Consider the following 19,391-nt stretch of genomic DNA (forward strand, 5'->3'; position numbering starts at 1 on the left):
TGGATCACCATACGACTTTTGTAATACTTATTATTTCCCCAGCTGGCATATAAACTGGAGTTTAAGTGGGAAAAAACAACGTATTGTTCAGATTTATTATTTTTTGGATCAGGCAAAGATTCTGAGCAATAACCTATTAAAAAACCCAGCTGCTGATTTGAGTATGTAAGTATATGGGAGGAACGTATGAGGAACACATGTATCTGGAGTGGTGGTAAATACAGAGCATGTTTGCTTCGCAAAGCAGATTAGCTCATACTTAATAATAGAGTAAATCTGCTGGGCCATGACTCAATGCACCCAAATTTTCCAGATTGCTATGTCTCTACTCGCTAAGCCTTCGGGATCAACAAGCACAAAACTTTGAGGGTGCTGTCTCACTGATGTCCGTATGAGCTCTGGTAGTCCAGGTCAAGATTATACCAAAGATTCAGGACTCAAATTCCTGCAGAATGTAAGCCCCTTTCCAAGTTCTCTGCTTTACTGTATCCTGTTTATTTTCAAACTCAAATGGAAAAACAAACAAACAAAAAAAGACAAACACCTTGGGCTTCAAGAGGCACCCTGCGGCAAGGCCCAGCGATGTGAATTTTCAACAACCGTCTCAGGCAGATTTCATGCTGATGGTTCAGGCACTATACTTTGAAAAACACAGTATCACAGCTGTCCTGTTTTGGCAGCCTGGGAGGCTAAGGTTTAGTCTGGGCTTTATTCACACCCAAAACAACTAAAAAAGCGGAGGAGTCTTTGAGTCAATCCCTGAAGCTCTGGCTAAGAGGAAACTCGCCCACGCTCCAGGGCAGCGACGCCGGCTCCACCTCAGCCACGGCTGTCTCAAGCTTCTCCGGGTTTTCCGCCGGCTCCACCCGAGCCACAAGTCTACAGGGCTCCTCGGAGCTTTCCGCCGGGACGCAGGACCCACAGCCAGCTGCCGGTACCTCCTTGACAACAGCGAAACGCATCCCGACGGCCGTCGGCCGGAAGCGCCCTCCAGACCCGCCCCCTGCCCTCCGGAGCCGGAAGCTTGGCAGCGGCAGCCGGCTCGGCGCCCTCCACGGTCTGCGCCGACAATGATCCGCGCGCCCCGCTGCTTCCTCAGGATCTCCGTAGCGCCTGCCGCGGCCCTGGCTGCGGCGCTGCTCTCGTCGCTTGCGCGCTGCTCTTTTCTAGAGCCGAGGGACCCGGTGGACTCGTCGCTCAGCCCCTATTTCGGCACCAAGACTCGCTACGAGGATGTCAACCCCGGGCTGCTGTCGGGCCCCGAAGCTCCATGGCGGGACCCTGAGCTGCTGGAGGGAACTTGCACCCCGGTGCAGCTGGTCGCCCTCATTCGCCACGGCACCCGCTACCCCACGGCCAAACAGATCCGCAAGCTGAGGCAGCTGCACGGGCTGCTGCAGGCCCGCGGGTCCAGGGATGGCGGGGGCAGTAGTACCGGCAGGCGCGACCTGGGTGCAGCGCTGGCCGACTGGCCTTTGTGGTACGCGGACTGGATGGACGGGCAGCTAGTAGAGAAGGGACGGCAGGATATGCGACAGCTGGCGCTGCGTCTGGCCTCGCTCTTCCCGGCCCTTTTCAGCCGTGAGAACTACGGCCGCCTGCGGCTCATCACCAGTTCCAAGCACCGCTGCGTGGATAGCGGCGCCGCCTTCCTGCAGGGGCTGTGGCAGCATTACCACCCTGGCTTGCCGCCGCCCGACGTCGCAGGTGACCCCTCGGGCGGCCCGTGTGCTGTCCCGGTCCTCCTACCCGCCTTGGATCCTCTCCCGCCTTCCCCAGACCCTGGGCTTTTCCGATGCCCACAGCTCTCTTTCCCCTTTTCCCAAGCCGTCATCCCTCGCGCTACGTCCTCCCTGTCGCGGGGTATTACAGACTTGACTATCTCTTTTTCCCATTACACGTATGTTCATGTATTCATCAGGTGTAAATTCAGCATCTTCTACACGCTCCCTGCTTTAGTAGAGTTGGGGATCCAACAGGAAAGGGGACAGACAGGTCTCCCGCAATTTTTGCGCTCCCATTCCCAAATTGAATTGCCCCTTCGAGCGCCAACCCATCCCTTCCCCCTTCCCTGGCGTCCAGTTTCACAATTGGGCGCACTTTTTAAAAAACAGAATCTAGAATTTTCTTCCTCAGGCTTTGCTTCCGATGCTAGTTTTTTCTCCTCCTCCTTTTTTTTTTAAACTCATCATCTTCTTCAGATGGCAGTTTTAGACCTACAGCCTGTTTTAGGAACCTGATCTCAAGCCTTTGTGCCCTTCTTTTTTCTTCTGTTTTGTTCATGTTTTTACTCTAGCGTTCCCATCATTGTAGCTGTGGTCCATGGTCACACGCAGTAACTTAACTCATTCATTCCATTAATTATACTTTTTCGAAATTTGAGAAATCATCTAGTAAGGCCCCATTGTTTCACAGGTGAAGAACCCGAGCCCAAGAGTATGCCTTCTTAATTGTCTTTTTTAAGGTCTAGAATCCAAGTCTTCTGTTTTCCTAGAATGGGTCTTTTTCTCTTAGAAAATGTTGTAATAGTTACAAATAATAATGATAGCATACACCTCATGCTTATTGTGTGCCAGGTATGCCTCACATTTATTTTACAAAATCCTTACAACCACAATCCAGAGTTGATAGTATTTTCCCCCGTCTCAAAAGATGAGGAAATTGATACACAAACACATTAAATAATTTGCCCATTTTCGTACAGCTAGCTGTGGACCCAGGAAATCTGATTGAGAGCTTGCTGTCTTTACCATTTTGCTATATAGCTTCCGTTTGTCCAATAGCATACCTGACAAGAAAAAACAGGTAACACTTTTGTACCACAGAGATGAACAAGCGTTAATCGTTTCTTGTTCACTTTTAAGGCCAGAATTGAAGTGAGGATTGTTGTTTAGCTTCAAAGCCCAAGTGAAAAATTAGAAGTAGGCTGGTTTGTAATTTCTTCTGTAGCTGTTAAACAGTGAAACCATCTGTAAGGGATTTCTCCACTGATTCTGTGTCATGTTATTGTGGGTAATTCAGTTAGCTGACCTGTGTCTAATTATTTGTTGAATTGTGTTTTTTTAAAGATATACTTTTTCCATTAACATGAGTGAAAATTCCTCATAAATCTGTTAAATTAACAGAATGTTGAAAGCAGAGCATATTTTAATATAACGCAATATCTATAGTGACTTTCTGGAACAAGTGAATTTTTGTTCTCAGATGGCATTGTGAAGACTGGCATTTGTCTCTCAGTACAGAGCCAGGGATGAAAATATTACAGTTCGGAATAAGCCCACTCCTGACTGTTTTCAGTCTCAGATGGTAAACCCTTTGCCTAGCCACTTTGTTATTCTCTATAGACAATAGTTTTGCTTATTATGTACATCTGGTCTTTTGAGGGAGTCTGCTGAATTAGATTTGTAGTTTTATAGAAACAGAACAATGCCTTTGTTTTTGTTTAAAGACTAGCAATAATTAGATAGTAACAAGGATAAAATACCCAGATCCACTTGGGAAATTACATTTTAGCAGCCACAGAAAAAAGGTGATAAAGTTAGCTTATTTTCCTTGTCAAGATACTTTCTTAAGAATTGCAATCCAATTGACAAAGTGGGCAGAATTATCCATTTCAAGAGAGACACTTAAACATACATATTGATATTTTTTTGCATACACATCCAAAGCCCAGATAAAACTATATTCAGTTTTCTCATATTTTATGTACAAAAATGATATACTTGGTGTTCTTTTCATGGCAAATTGTTGGATAAGTGATTGAAAAAAAGTGTGTTTTGAATATGACTGAAAATAAGGGCATGCCAGTAGTTGAAGAATGATTATGCATGCTTCTCCAATACATATTTGTTGCCAAATTGGGGGAATAATGTAATTTATTAAAGTCTAAATAGAAAGTTATCTGGGGCTTCAGTTAGAAGATAAACTAAGTCACAGGCACCAGCACAGTGAAGCACAGGAGACCCGGAACATCAGTGCGTTTTGTGCTTTTGTCAGTCGTTTTTGTCCAAAGCAGAATCTTTTGTAAAATAACACAGAGTTGGGAAAGTCAATTGAGAAAATAAAATACTCTGTTTAGACTTTGGCTTAGAGTGAAAAAATAGATTCCATATGTTGAATTCTCTCTCACCTTGTAAGTGGAAACTTTGCTGATTTTTAGTTTGGTTTCTCAAGTTTTCCGTGCCTGACAGAAGCAGTACTTATAAATGTATAAAGCAGGTTCATTGCGTAGCATCACTACAACACATTTAATCTTCAATCTCTGTTTCTTTAGTCTTTTCTAGCTATTCTCATGCATTACAGACATTATAAATCGGGAATAATTTTACCCTATGACTTTCCTGATCAATATGTGCTTATTTCAGCTATGCGGATTAGTAAGATGTTAGTGTTCCTTTTTCACACTTAACATTTTCAATAATTTGAAACTGTCGTTTATGTCAGTGATTTACAAATATATATATATATAAATTTTTCTCTCTTTCAGATATGGAGTGTGGACCTCCAAGGGTTAATGATAAGCTAATGAGATTTTTTGATCACTGTGAGAAGTTTCTAACTGAAGTGGAAAAAAATGCTACAGCTCTTTATCACGTGGAAGCCTTCAAAACTGGACCAGAAATGCAGAACATTTTAAAAAAAGTTGCAGCTACTTTGCAAGTGCCAGTAAATGATTTAAATGCAGGTAATATGCCTGTTGTCTTTAAACTTATGGTTTAAATAATTTTGAACTGTGAAAATGAAAAGCAAGGAACCAGAATTGTTTTTAAAGGCCCCAATTGATTTAGGTTAAGAAAATAATATGTTCTAGGTCAAAAAAATTGTATACCTTGTGCTTACTATTTACCGTTTTTAGATTGATATTCTTCTTTGAGTGTTATTTAAATTAATGCACAAGATTCTAGCTATATTCTGGAATTTTTTTGAGGGCAGAGTATATAAAGCCTCAACTGTAGGCATTATTTTTAAAACAAATTATCTTATCTGAATTTCCCCCTCACAAAGTGATACAAATGAAAAAATCATATAATTTCTTTAGCTTTTGAAGCAGTTCAAATGTACCTTTTAATGTGTAAGAGAGGTAAGTTTTAGAAAGTGGAAAGCAAAGTACTATGATGTTTTTTGAGTCTTTTATATGTGGCCATGCTGAGAAGATGAGCAGTCATGTCTATTATAAGTTATTGCAGTGGATGGGCTGACCATGCAGCTTAGCATCCAAACTGGTGGGACACTTTTGAAAGTGAAAGGGAACACTATTAATAATTTTGCCAGGAAAGCAGATGGGAAACCAGGGCACATGATCACCCAGCAATGGGAGATTAAGAAAATAAGATTTTTTTCTATTTTCTAGGAATTTATATTCCGTAGGGCAGATGTTGACAAAGATACGTGCAAAGATTGTAGATTACATTATACTCTGAATTAATTTCCAAAAGACTGGAAGTAGATGTTGGGGAAAAAAATAGATTAGAATTTGTCAGTCACAGGGCCTGGATACTTTATAAGGATCAAAAAGAAGATGCCTAGACCAGCATTTGAAGTTGAATGTTTTCTGTCTCTCCAAACTGGCAGTACATTGGCATCACCCATGGAGCTTTAAAAATTATTTACTTTATTGGGAAATAATTCAAACATAAAGATAACAAAAAAGGCTAATGTAGTTAACATCCCTATACCCACCACTTGTTTTTACTCAATTTTAACTTTGTGCTTCAGTTACTTGCCTTAAATAAATTGAGGTCCATTGGTCCCTTTCCTGGATCCCATTCTTCTTCCCTTCTCACCAATGGTAATTGTTGTCATGAATTGAGCATTTATGTTATCCCATGTTTTATACATAAATAGGATATTGTTTTGCAGATTTTAAAACTTTTAAGAATGATATCAAAGTTTATACCAGTCTGAAATTTGATTTTTATGCAGCTTTTTGTTTTTGAGGTAATGTTTGTAATTCTAGTCCTACATTTTAAATGTATGTATTCCATTCTATAAGTATACCAATATCAAGCCATTATTCTGTTAGTAGGCATTTAGGTTGTTGAAAAAGATTTTATTTAAACTATTTTTAGTCTCTGAATGGGCAAGAATTATGTATTTTACTGATGGAGTAACAGCTACTTCTTTTCGGAGGCAATATTAATATAATGGTTAAAATAATGTATTCTGGAATTGGACTATTTGCATTTGAATCTTGACTCTACTATCCTATTGAATAACTGTGATTTTTCACAAGTTTCTTAATATCTTTATGCCACAGTTTCCTTCTTTGTAAAATGAATGTGGGAATTATTCTTGTCTTGTAGGATTATTGCAAAGATTATATAAGATTAATTCATACAAAGCATTTAGTACCTGGTACAGTAATTGCGCAATAAATACTTTTGCTATTTAAATACCCTTTTGTTTACATAGAGGGGTGATGCTATATGTATTTTCAGTAACTTTACTATTTTTACTTAACAATATATTTGTCTCTAGACAAATACAGAACTGTCTCATTCTTTTAAATCCTGTGTTATTTCATGGGACATATGAGTGACTCAATTTGTAAGTCAATGCTAGTTAAATTATTTAACCCATCATCGAATTTTACTGCTGTAAGAGGCTGTTGCTAATGCAGTCCAGATTCTTTTTATATAAACCATTTTCCTACTGAAGTTTTTCTTAGTTTTTAACTCTTTCAGGTAATGCTGCAGTGAACACTCTTGTAGTCTGTTTTTTACACTTGAGAGTTTATTTGTAAGATAAAATAGGTGAGGCTGGGTGCTGTGGCATAACCTATAATCCCAGCACTTTGGGAGGCCAAGGTGGTTGGATCACTTGAGCCCAGGAGTCTGAGACTAGCCTTGGCTACATGGTGAAACCCTTCCTCTATCAAAGATACAAAAATTAGCCAGTCTCATAACCTGGTCTCCAAATAAATAAATAGATTTTAAAAAACGTTTTTTAAAGGTAAATAGGTGAAATTGCTGGGTGAACACACATGAGTATTTTATATCTTAACATATACTTTGAAATTATTCTCTGAAGGTGTAGTAAAAATTTATATCCACAGTATATGACAATGTTCATTTTCCCATATCTTCCAACAGTAGATATTATTAGTCATTTTAATTTTTGCCAATTTGATTAATGAAAAATAGTACCTAGCTTTAATTTGCAGTTCTTTGATTACTTCTGAAAGTGAACATCTTTTCATGTTTAGTAGCCATTTGTATTTCTTCTGAGAATTGCCCCTTCATAACTTTGTTCCTATTCTGTTGGGTTATTTTTGTTTTCTTATGAATCACAAATACCTTTTATGTGTTATAGGTATATTAATTATATCTTTTAATTCTGCCTGACAAAAGATTCTCCCTTTGCTTGTTGTATGTTGCTAATATTTTAATTTTTTCCTTATTTCTTAGGTTTGTTGATGGTGCCTTTGATTGCACAGAAGTTTACGTCTTTTAAATAGCCATATCTGTCCTTCATTATGGCTTCTGAGTGTTGTATTTTGCTCAGGAATCCTCCCACTCCAAGATTATTATATTTTCCTATTGTCTTCCTTTTTTGTTGTTTTATTTTTTTCTCAGGGGAGCAGAGGGAAAGGGTCTATTTCGTTTCTTAAATATTTAAATTTCTTACCCACTTGAAATGTTTTTGAGGTTCTGAAAGATTGACCAAGAAATCAGAAGGATCATAACGGATAAGTCAGAGCTGCAACTTAAATAAGATCATGTATCTAACTTCTTTACTTTGTAAGTGGGGAAATTGACACTTAAGAGAGCTTACCCAGGATAATTAGTGGCAAAGTCAGGTCTCAGCCTTTCTTGATCTGATGCTTTTTCTCCCTGTACTCTGAAGAGTTGTTTGGTGATTTTTTTTTTTTTTTCAAGTAAACTCTCTTCCAGTTAAAGAATATACCATTTGGACTGACTTCATAGTTTCGGAATTAGAGCTTTGAGTGTAAATAAGCCAGGTCCTTTCATCAAATGTACCTGGTACTTACAAGCCACTATATTGTATCAGGTATTGAGATTATAAAACCTTTTCTTTACATGAGCAAAGTTTTGAATGGCTTTTCTGTATATTCCCAATGAAATATATTTTTTTGTATCGTATACTGCTTCAGGGGAATTCTGTAAACTCAGAACTAGCGCAAAATGCATGTAACGTCAGTTGATTTTTGGTCCCATTTGCCTTTAGGAAAACAGGAAACGCAGTAAAATTAAAGAAAAATCGAAGCAGTGGAGGCAACCACTGCAGTTGACTTTTTTTCTCTCTAGCGTTAAATATCACCCACTTCTCATGGACTAGAAAGCAGCAGTGTTTTATTTACTAACAAAGGCTACTTTTTATAGCCCAAGCAGTCATTCCCTTATCCCTTCTCTTCAATACCCATATGTATCTCAAAGTAATGTAATCAGCAAATTAGCAGTGTAAAAATCCTAGATAACTTATTCTGAAATCCACTTCTGAAATCATTTGAGCAGCTAAGTTTGAAAAACTGATGTTGGTACCAATGTTTCGCTCTAGTGTGTGATTTTCCCCTTTGTGCTTCTGTTCTTTGGCTGTCTCTCCTTCCCCCTCACTTACCTTGCACTTCTTCCCTCTCTACCTCTGTAGTCTTCTCTCTCCTTTTATATCTTTTCTGTACTTACTGCTGCTTCTTAGTTATAAAATGAATTGTATAATTTAAACTGTTCAATAAATGTACTTTGTTATTTGTAATTTTTCAAGTCTGGTACTAAAACCTTTATAACCTTAGCCCCCCCTCCTTGAACCCTCTAAAATTAACAAAATCATGTTAAGTTTTATATAGCAAGTCCTTGGATTACACTTTTTGTTGATATTGCTGGGCAAATATGTTCTTAACAAGTAATTACCTGAGACAGGAGGATTGCTTGAGCCCAGGAATCCGAGGTTGCAGTGAGCTGTGATCACCACTGCACTCCAGCCTGGACAACAGAGCAAGACCCTGTCAAAAAAAAAAAAAAAAAGGCGGGGGAGGCAGAAAAAAGTTACCAATTACAGAAAATTTCTTAGTTTTTTTGGACTGAAATTTATACTTCTCATGGTTTCTTCCTGATAGTTCAGTTCTGCCCCCTTAGATTATACAGAGCAAGTCTCTTAATGCTTTGATAGCCAGGAAGAAACTAAATAATTTCTTCCCCAAACCAAAGATGTCCATTTTATTGAACTGTACCACACAAAGATATTTAACCTTTGAAAAATTGCAGAAAATAATGACCCACAAAATTTTACCTTTTTTTCCCCCCCCAGATTTAATTCAAGTAGCCTTTTTCACCTGTTCATTTGACCTGGCAATTAAAGGTGTTAACTCTCCTTGGTGTGATGTTTTTGACATAGATGATGCAAAGGTAAGTATTATTTTTGCAGTTCCTTTGCTTTTCTAAAAAAATTCTTTTTTGGCTTGCTTGTCTGCATTTGGTTACTTGAAGCAGCTTTTCAGAAAATGAGCAGTTAGGGAACATAAGCTGTTTTGTGACTAACTCCTAATTTTCCTTGAATAAAGAGAGACTAAAGGTTCACATTGGTCCCACCTACTTGTAAATAGTTCAGGTTCAAAAAACTCTGGAAACATTTTTTCCATGGTGATTTGATTTCTAAATCAACCCATCTACAGACCTACCTTTAACCAACCCATCATCAAATTTTACTGCTCGGAAGGGATTGTAGAGCTGATATAATCCCAGATTATTCTTATAGGAAGCCAAAGCTCAGAGAGAATAAATGGTTTTCCAAAGTCCTAGCGACTGTTTTATAACCTTTTTCATGGGAAATTGTGTTCTGTGTTTTACAGTAAACACTCGTATGTCCTTCGCCTATATTTACCAGTTGTTAACCTTTTTTGCCACATTTCCTTTATGAGTCTCTCTACTATATTAGTTTCCTATTGCTGCTCTAACAAGTTATCACAAACTTAGTGGCTTAAAACAATATAAGTTTATTATCTTATGGTTCTGGAGGTCAGAAGTTCAAATTGAATCTTACAGGGCTGAAATCAAGGTATCAATAGAGCCGTATTCTTTCAGGGGGCTTTAGGAGAACATCCATATCCTGCTTTTTCTGATCTCCAGAGGCTGCTTGCATTTCCTGTCACTCAAACTTCTGATGGGTATATCTCCAACTCTTAACTGTCCTTCCTGCCTGCCTCTTGTAAGGATACTTGTTGATTACACTGTTGATTACACTGGGCCCACCTAGATAGTCCAGGATTTATCTCTCCATCTCGAGATTAATCACGTTGGCAGATTCCCTTTTATCAGGTAAGGTAACATATTCATAGGATGTCAAGGATTAGAATGTGGACATATGGGAGCAGTTTTTTCTGTCCACTATGTATATATAATCTTCTTGTACCCCCCACCATCAGGATGCTTCACTCTTAAATACTTGGGCATGCATCTAGGACAAGAACATTCTTTTGTATAACCACAATACAGTATACCATAGTTATATTTATGTGTATAATGTATACCACAGTATTTTCTAATATACAGTCAACTTTCAAATTTTCACATCCTAAGTCTTTTATAGCTGTTTTTTGTTTGTTTTGTTTTGTTTTGTAAGATTCAGGATCTGATAAGGGATCATTCATCGCATTTGGTTGCATTTCTTTTAGTCTCATTTAACCTGAAAGAGTGCTCCAGCCTTCCTTTTGCCCTTCGTACATTGGTGTTTTGCAGGAGTCTAGGCCAGGTTTTTTGCAGAATGCTTTTGGATGTGTCTGATATTTTTTACTTAGGATTAGATTCAGATTAAACATTTTTGACAAGAGCCCTACATAAGTGATATATCCTTCTCAGTGCATCATGTCAGAAGGACTGATGTCCATTTGTCACGTCATTGATAATTATTATTATTATTATTATTATTTTTGAGACAGTGTCTCTCTCTGTTGCCCAGGCTGGAGTGCAGTGACACAATCTTGGCTCACTGAAACCTCTGCTCCCCAGATTCAAGTGATTCTTGACCATTTGATCATTTGATTACAATGGTGTCTGCCTGATCTCTTTATTGTAGAGGTACCTTTTTTCTTGTAAATAAAGAACTTCTTGACCGGGCATGGTGGCTCTTGCCTGTAATCCCAGCACTTTGGGTATTTTCTATTATTTTCTTCTTCAGTGATTTGATAGAAAATAATTTATCCCTGCTTTGGACTTTCACTGTGAAATAGGTTTATATACTGAAGTATTTACAGGTGAAATAAAATGATACCTGGGATTTGCTTCAAAATAATTCAGTGGTAGTGGTAGGAGCAAAGCTGAAATGGGATTGGTTGAATGCTGATTATTGTTGAAACTGGATAAGTACACAGAGGTTCTTTATACTACTCTTATATTTTTTATGTGTTTAAAGTTCTTCTTTAATATTTTTTTTTCTTTTTTTTTTTTTTTGAGGCAGAGTCTCCCTCTGTCACCCAGGCTGGAGTGCAGTGGACCGATCTCAGCTCACTGCAACCTCTGCCTATTGTGTTTAAGCAATTCTCCGGCCTCAGCTTCCCAAGTAGCTGGGATTACAGGCGTGTGCCTTCACGCCCAACTAATGTTTGTATTTTTAGTAGAGACGGGATTTCACCATGTTGGCCAGGCTGGTCTCGAACTCCTGACCTCAAGTAATCTTCCTGCCTCACCCTCTCAAAGTGCTGGGATTACAGGTGTGAGCCACTGCGCCTGGCCAAGAATGTTTTTTACAATTAAAAATGAATAGACATTTATGAAATTCTGAGATAATTAGATATCCTGAACCTTGAGTACCTTCAGCAAGCATTTTTTGAGTTTCTGTTCTGTGACAAGCACTTGCTTGGAACTGAAGACACTAACATTAGATAGATACTGTCCTCAAAGAATGCTGCAAGGAATGAAAGACATGTAACTAAACCATTGCAAGATAATAGAATGTTTATACAGTAATAGAAACATAACGCAGATGCTCCTTGACTTATTGTGGGGTTGCATCCAGATAGACCCATGGCAGGCTGAATATCTTAAGTTGGAAGTGCATTTCTGATTTACAGTGCGTTTATCCAGACATAGCCTCGTTGTAAGTCAAGGAGTGCACTGAATGTGTATTGCTTTTGAACCATTGTAAAGTTGAAAAATTGTAAGTCAAACCATCGTATGTTGGGGACTGCCCGTAAAAGGTGTAGTGATGCACAAAGGAGAAAATTAATTTGTAGGATAGCTTTTTTGCAATTTGTGTCTTTAATAAGTATGTCTAGATTTTCTCTCTCTTGGGATTAGTTTTGGTATTTAATGTACCTATAAAAGTCAGTCATTCATGTTATCCATTATTTACTGAATTAAGCCAATATATCTTTTGATTTTAAAAAGTGTTTTCCTTCTCTGAAATTATTTCCCCATAATTACTTGTGTATTTTTGCTTTCAATTTTTTCTTTATTACAGTAGTTTATTGTTTACTAATTTATTTTTTCCCCAAGAAACAGTTTAGCTTTATCTGTTTTTGAACTTTATATTATGGAATTACTCTGTGTATGTTTTTTTCTTTTGGTATCCAGCTCTTGTTCAACATTAAGTTTTTGAGATTTATTTGGGAGCTAAATGGTGAGAACGCATGGACAGATAGAGGGGAACAACATACACTGGGGCCTTTCAGAGGGCAGAGGATGGGAGGAGGGAGAGGATCAGGAAAAATAACTAATGGGCACTAGGATTAATACCTGGGTAATGAAATAATCCATACGACATACCCCCATGACACAAGTTTAAAAAAAAAAGCTTCCCATTTATAGATTGCTACTTAGAAGGCAGGAATTTGAACTGGGAGGAATTTTAAATGATCTTGACCTGTTGTGTTATGAAAAGGTTCACAAATTTCAGGAAAATGTACCTCTTCTCAAATGGATTGTGAATTATGAGGTCACAGACATTTCTCAGGATTCTGTAAAACATATACTTGTAGCAGAGTATTAGAGGAGATTGAAGCAAAGGGGCATGAGGTAACTTCTTGGGGGTGATTAAGTCATTGTATTAACACGGCGGGGGTGGGTTATACAGGTGTTTATATTTGTCAAAAATCGTCAACCTGTATATTTAAATCACGTGTATGTAAATTACAATTTTAATTAAGTTTTTAAATTGAAAAATATGAGATTGCATATAGCTACAGTTTTTAATTTTCATTACTATATAGTATTCCATTATATGAATATTTTACAGTTAATTCATTATCTTTTTGGTAGACATTGTTTTTAGTTTGGGGCTGTTATGAACCTTGTTGCTATGAACATTATGTATATGTTTGTTGGGGTACAGGTATACCTGTTTCTGAAGGTGTATGTCTGTGGTAGAATTGTTGATTCTCATGCTTCAGCCTCCTGAGTAGCTGGGACCACAGGCACCCGCCACCACACCTGGCTAATTTTTGTATTTTTAGTATAGAAGGGGTTTTGCCACATTGGCCAGGCTGGTCTCTAACTCCTGACCTCAAGGGATCCACTTGCCTCGGCCTCCCAAAGTGCTGGGATTACAGGTGTGAGCCACCGCACTGGGCCTTTTTTTTTGTTTTTTGTTTTTTTATAATATAAAGTTTTAATAGTAAGCACGTGAGAGTTTTAAAAATCTCAGTTGCCTCCTTTTTATTTCTAATAGATTTTATTTCTTGAATAGATTGAACAGACTTTTATCTAATTCCTTTTAATTCCTTTTTAAATTTCTTAAGTGTTTATGTCTCTTTGCTAACTTTTTGATTTAATTGCCTTTGGGTAAGGACAGACTCTCTAAAGCCGTGTTTTTCCTCCGCTCTCACACCACCACCACAATCATCAACACAGAAGACTTCTGTGACCAAATGTGTGGGAGCCTTTCCCCTGCACACCAAGCAGGAGACACCAGCTGGGTGTCCTCCAGTTCAGTTCTGACACTGTCTACCTGGAGGTAGTGTTAGATCCCACAGGTTGAGGGCTCAGTCCCCAGGTGCCCCATTGGTACTCTTCTGCTCAACTGGCTTCAAGTTGACGTTCCCATGACATCTTCTTTGGATTCAGTTAATATGCTGTAGCAGCTCACAGAACTCAAGGAAACATGTTTGCTGATTTATTATAAAGGATGTTACAAAGGATACAGATGAAGAGATGAGTAGGGCGAGTTATGGGGGAAGGGGCGTGGAGCTTCCATGTCCTCCCTGGGCATGCCACCCTCCAGGAAGTTCCCATGTTCAGCTTTCTGTAAGCTCTCCAAATCCAGTCCTCTTGGGTTTTTATGGAAGTATCCCTTCCCCCCAGGATATGAGGCAGGACCCTTTCAGGGCAGGATCTTAAGACCCCCAGAAAGGCAGGAAGATGAGAGTTCTGCCTCTGCACTGTGGAAAGGGAGGCAGGAGAGAGATTCTGTTTCCTGAGGCCTGCCCCTGAGGCCTCACACACCCAGTATTATACCAAAAGACTTCAACAAGGGATATGGGAATTACAAACCAGAAAGTGTGGACAAAAGCCAATATATACATATCATAACACCACAGGTCAGCCCCTGGTTTTCAAAGAGGGATACCTTACATCAAAAGAGTATACACAGTCATTAATAATTAGTCCAGTCCATCATCTTATATGAATGTTTTCCAGGGCGAGGCCACTAAGGTTTGCCAGCTTCCTTTCAATCCTGTCAGGTTCCAAAACCAGGAGTGGTTTTGGCAAATATATAGCTTCACCGTTTCATGCATCTGTCATTTGAGCTAAGAGACAGTGTCACCTTTTGCTTGGAGCCTCGTTCAAGGCGTTCATGTAATATTTCATTTCCTTTATAACCCACTTATTCATCGTTTTACCCTCAGCTATTCTCCTTTTCTTCATTAATATCTACACTTCTGCCTTTGGAAGGGACACAAGTTGCCATTGTGCTATGCTAGTCTAGATTGCAGGCAGCAATGCTAGTGTAGCAAGCAGCTCCTCCTCACCCCTTTAATGTATTTTTTATTTTGTTTTTACATATGGCACTGACCCACCCCTGCTCTTAAAACTTACTATGACTTGAACTTAGTTTCTCTAGGAGCTCTTTTGGGAAGAAAGGTTCGTGACTATTGCAGTCGTCTTGAACCTCTTTTGGGTTACATATTTTAGTCCTCTAGTTGTGGTTTTAGCTACAGGTTTTAGTTCTAGATAGAGGTTTTAGTTCTCCACTTCTACATGAGCAAATGATCAAATGATACATAAGTGCAAAATTTAACCCTCAGATAAAGGCTACTTAATTACCAGCTCTCGATTCCAGACCTTGCAGCAGAGATTAATCACTGTAACCAGTGATAGGTAAGTTTCAAACTGTTCTCTATACTTGTATAATCTGTATCATTCTTAGAAATATAAAGGGTATAATGTATATGTGTGTGGGGGGGTAATAAATGGTATTATAGGGTATGTATTATTTTTAACGGACTCTTATTCAACATTGTGTCTTGGAGCTCTTCCATGTCAGTACATGGAGATCTATAATACAGAACTTTTTGATAACTGCAAAGTATTCTGTAGTATGTGTATACTATAGTTTATTTAACCGTCTACCTACTGTTGGAATTTAGTTGTTTCTGGGGATTTTTTGGCATCTATAAGCAGTGCTACTGTAAGTCATTCTTGTACATTCTCGCTGGTGTTCCTCTGTGAATATCACTTTATAAGAAATGGAATTAAATGGGTCATAGAGTATGTGTGTTTTCATGGATTTTGCCAGTTTGCCCTCTTGAATGTCTATACCAATATACATTCCTCCCAACAGTACCCATTTCCCCATATCCTTGGTACACTTTTATTATTATTTTTTTCACCAATGATATATGAACCAAAGTAACTCATTTTCTATTTGACTTCTACCTTCTCAAAATTCTTAAACATTTCTCATCCACTGTTATCTTCTGTGTTTTAATGAATATTCTTCTTCTTTATTCTTTCTTCTAAATGTATCCTTGACATATGACATAAATACTATATTTTGTGCAGAATGGTAATTAAACACTGTAACCATTTCTTAGAGAATCATTATTAAATCAGGGAATCTGTTATGTTTTTGAAAATATATTAGAAATGATTTTTGAATTTTTTTTAGGTATTAGAGTATTTAAATGATCTGAAGCAATATTGGAAAAGAGGATATGGGTATACTATTAACAGTCGATCCAGCTGCACCTTGTTTCAGGATATCTTTCAGCATTTGGACAAAGCAGTTGAACAGAAACAAAGGTAAGAACTTTCTAAAAACTTTGAAGTACATTTTGAGTTTACTATTAAACTTCTGGAAAATTTTTTATAATGAGTAATTTAAAAAAATAGTTTTTGCTTGTGTTTTAAAAAAATTTTTAATGTGATACAAAAGAATTAGATAACATGTGTAAGTTATAAAACATATGAAACCTTCCACTCTACCCAAGAACTACAATATTAATAATAACTTGGATTTGTTTACTTATGTGTTCCTCAACTGTTCCGTTTTCCTGCCTCCTCTTGCTCTTCCTTTCTCCGGAAACTACTGTTTGGAATTTTGTATTTGTCATTCCTTCGCCTCTTTAAAATGGTTTATATTATTAATGTATTGCTGCCCAAATAATATATTTAGTTTTTCTTGGAATCATACTGCTTATTGTCTTTTGGACATTGCTTTGTTTCCCCCTCTCAACTTTATGTTTTTAATATTCAACATATTATTGCATATAGCTGTAGTTCATTTTCACTGTAGTGCAATATTCAATAATGTGAATACACCATAATTTATGCCATGTACTCTTGTCGGTGGGCATTTAGATAGTTCCTATCTTTAGCTATTATAAATAGTGTAATTGTGAACTCTATGTGGCTCCTGCTATGAATGTGCAAAATGTTTTTACTTTGAAAGAGAAAAACTTTTGTTAATATTTATAATCAATTAAAAATAGTTTTTCAAGACTTGAACCTTTGATAGAACCTCAATTCCATTTTATTTGTCAGATTTGCTTCAATGAAGGCTTATACACTTAAAATTGGAGACAAAAATCATGCTCTAAAAATTGAGATAGAAAAAAACTAGAGATGATGTGTTTCATTGTGTTTCCAGTACTACATTTTATTTACAAAAATATATTTTGTTTGTGGATATGACTCTAGTTTGTGGAAATTTCTTGAGTTTGTTGGGAGTTCAGGAAGAAAAACCAAATTGAGTATTTAGTTTCTGCTACCAAAAAGTTGTGTGGCGATTTCATTCAAGGCAAGTACCTTTGAAATAGGAGTTAACTTTTTTCCTGCTCAATTTTATGAATGGTTTATAACCCTTAGACTTTATGAGATAATATATCTTTATTATTTGTTCATTGCTTGTCTTGCTTTTGGATATGAGGTATGATAAACTTAAAACTGTGTTTGGAAGATTTTAAAATAATGTTTGCTATTTTATTTTATCTTCAATTTAGCGCTTTAAGAAGTTTATCATTGGTGTTTTAAAATAAGTATTTCTGTATACTGAAAACTACAAAACATTTCAGAAAAATGACCCAAATAAAGGAAATATATATAATTTTTATGGATTGGAAAACCCAAATTAGTAACCTGTAGATTCTCTATCAAAAATCTCAGTACTTTTTTTTATAGAAATTGAGAAACTAATTCTAAAATATATGCAGAAATTTAAAGGACCTAGAAGAGCTAAAATAATTTTGAGAAGGAACATAGGGACTTAAAGCACCAGACTTCAGAATTTATATAAAGCTATATTAATAGTCAAATATTAGGAGGGCGGAGCAAGATGGCCGAATAGGAACAGCTCCAGTCTCCAACTCCCAGCGCGAGCGACACAGAAGACCGGTGATTTCTGCATTTTCAACTGAGGTACTGGGTTCATCTCACTGGGGAGTGCCGGACGATCGGTGCTGGTCAGCTGCTGCAGCCCGACCAGCGAGAGCTGAAGCAGGGCGAGGCATCGCCTCACCTGGGAAGCGCAAGGGGGAAGGGAATCCCTTTTCCTAGCCAGGGGAACTGAGACACACAACACCTGGAAAATCGGGTAACTCCCACCCCAATATTGCGCTTTAAGCAACCAGGCACACCAGGAGATCATATCCCACACCTGGCCGGGAGGGTCCCACGCCCACGGAGCCTCCCTCATTGCTAGCACAGCAGTCTGTGATCTACCGGCAAGGCAGCAGCGAGGCTGGGGGAGGGGCGCCCGCCATTGCTGAGGCTTAAGTAGGTAAACAAAGCTGCTGGGAAGCTCCAACTGGGTGGAGCTCACAGCAGCTCAAGGAAACCTGCCTGTCTCTGTAGACTCCACCTCTGGGGACAGGGCACAGTAAACAATAACAAACGCAGCAGACACCTCTGCAGACGCAAACGACTCTGTCTGACAGCTTTGAAGAGAGCGGTGGATCTCCCAACACGGCGGTTGAGATCTGAGAAGGGACAGACTCCCTGCTCAAGTGGGTCCCTGACCCCTGAGTAACCTAACTGGGAGACATCCCCCACCAGGGGCAGTCTGACAACCCACACCTCACACGGTGGAGTACACCCCTGAGAGGAAGCTTCCAAAGCAAGAATCAGACAGGTACACTCGCTGTTCAGAAATATTCTATCTTCTGCAGCCTCTGCTGCTGATACCCAGGCAAACAGGGTCTGGAGTGGACCTCAAGCAATCTCCAACAGACCTACAGCTGAGGGTCCTGACTGTTAGAAGGAAAACTATCAAACAGGAAGGACACCTACACCAAAACCCCATCAGTACATCACCATCATCAAAGACCAGAGGCAGATAAAACCACAAAGATGGGGAAAAAGCAGGGCAGAAAAGCTGGAAATTCAAAAAATAAGAGCACATCTCCCCCGGCAAAGGAGCGCAGCTCATCGCCAGCAACGGATCAAAGCTGGACGGAGAATGACTTTGACGAGATGAGAGAAGAAGGCTTCAGTCCATCAAATTTCTCAGAGCTAAAGGAGGAATTACGTACCCAGCGCAAAGAAACTAAAAATCTTGAAAAAAAAAGTGGAAGAATTGACGGCTAGAGTAATTAATGCAGAGAAGGTCATAAACGAAATGAAAGAGATGAAAACCATGACACGAGAAATACGTGACAAATGCACAAGCTTCAGTAACCGACTTGATCAACTGGAAGAAAGAGTATCAGCGATTGAGAATCAAATGAATGAAATGAAGCGAGAAGAGAAACCAAAAGAAAAAAGAAGAAAAAGAAATGAACAAAGCCTGCAAGAAGTATGGGATTATGTAAAAAGACCAAATCTACGTCTGATTGGGGTGCCTGAAAGTGAGGGGGAAAATGGAACCAAGTTGGAAAACACTCTTCAGGACATCATCCAGGAGAACTTCCCCAACCTAGCAGGGCAGGCCAACATTCAAATCCAGGAAATACAGAGAACGCCACAAAGATACTCCTCGAGAAGAGCAACTCCAAGACACATAATTGC

The 19,391-nt window shown here is 38.6% G+C and overlaps 1 protein-coding gene across 3 annotated transcripts in view; it reads left to right on the forward strand.

Moving 5' to 3' along the window:
* Positions 1–661: 661 nt before the first annotated feature.
* The window catches only part of MINPP1 (multiple inositol-polyphosphate phosphatase 1), a 52,450-nt gene continuing 33,720 nt past the window's right edge, over positions 662–19,391 (forward strand). Inside the window, exons 1-4 of one of the 3 annotated variants that reach the window (XM_025397632.1) lie at positions 662–1,707; positions 4,487–4,684; positions 9,265–9,362; positions 16,057–16,190. In XM_025397632.1, the coding sequence (XP_025253417.1) occupies positions 1,071–1,707; positions 4,487–4,684; positions 9,265–9,362; positions 16,057–16,190 (1,067 nt within the window). In that variant the 5' untranslated portion in view covers positions 662–1,070. Of the gene's footprint in view, positions 1,708–3,976; positions 4,384–4,486; positions 4,685–9,264; positions 9,363–16,056; positions 16,191–19,391 lie in introns of those variants that run through there. The other 2 variants (XM_025397635.1, XM_025397633.1) reach the window with 2 other exon arrangements.

Source organism: Theropithecus gelada, chromosome 9 (assembly GCF_003255815.1).
Source record: "Theropithecus gelada isolate Dixy chromosome 9, Tgel_1.0, whole genome shotgun sequence".
NCBI lineage: Eukaryota > Metazoa > Chordata > Mammalia > Primates > Cercopithecidae > Theropithecus > Theropithecus gelada.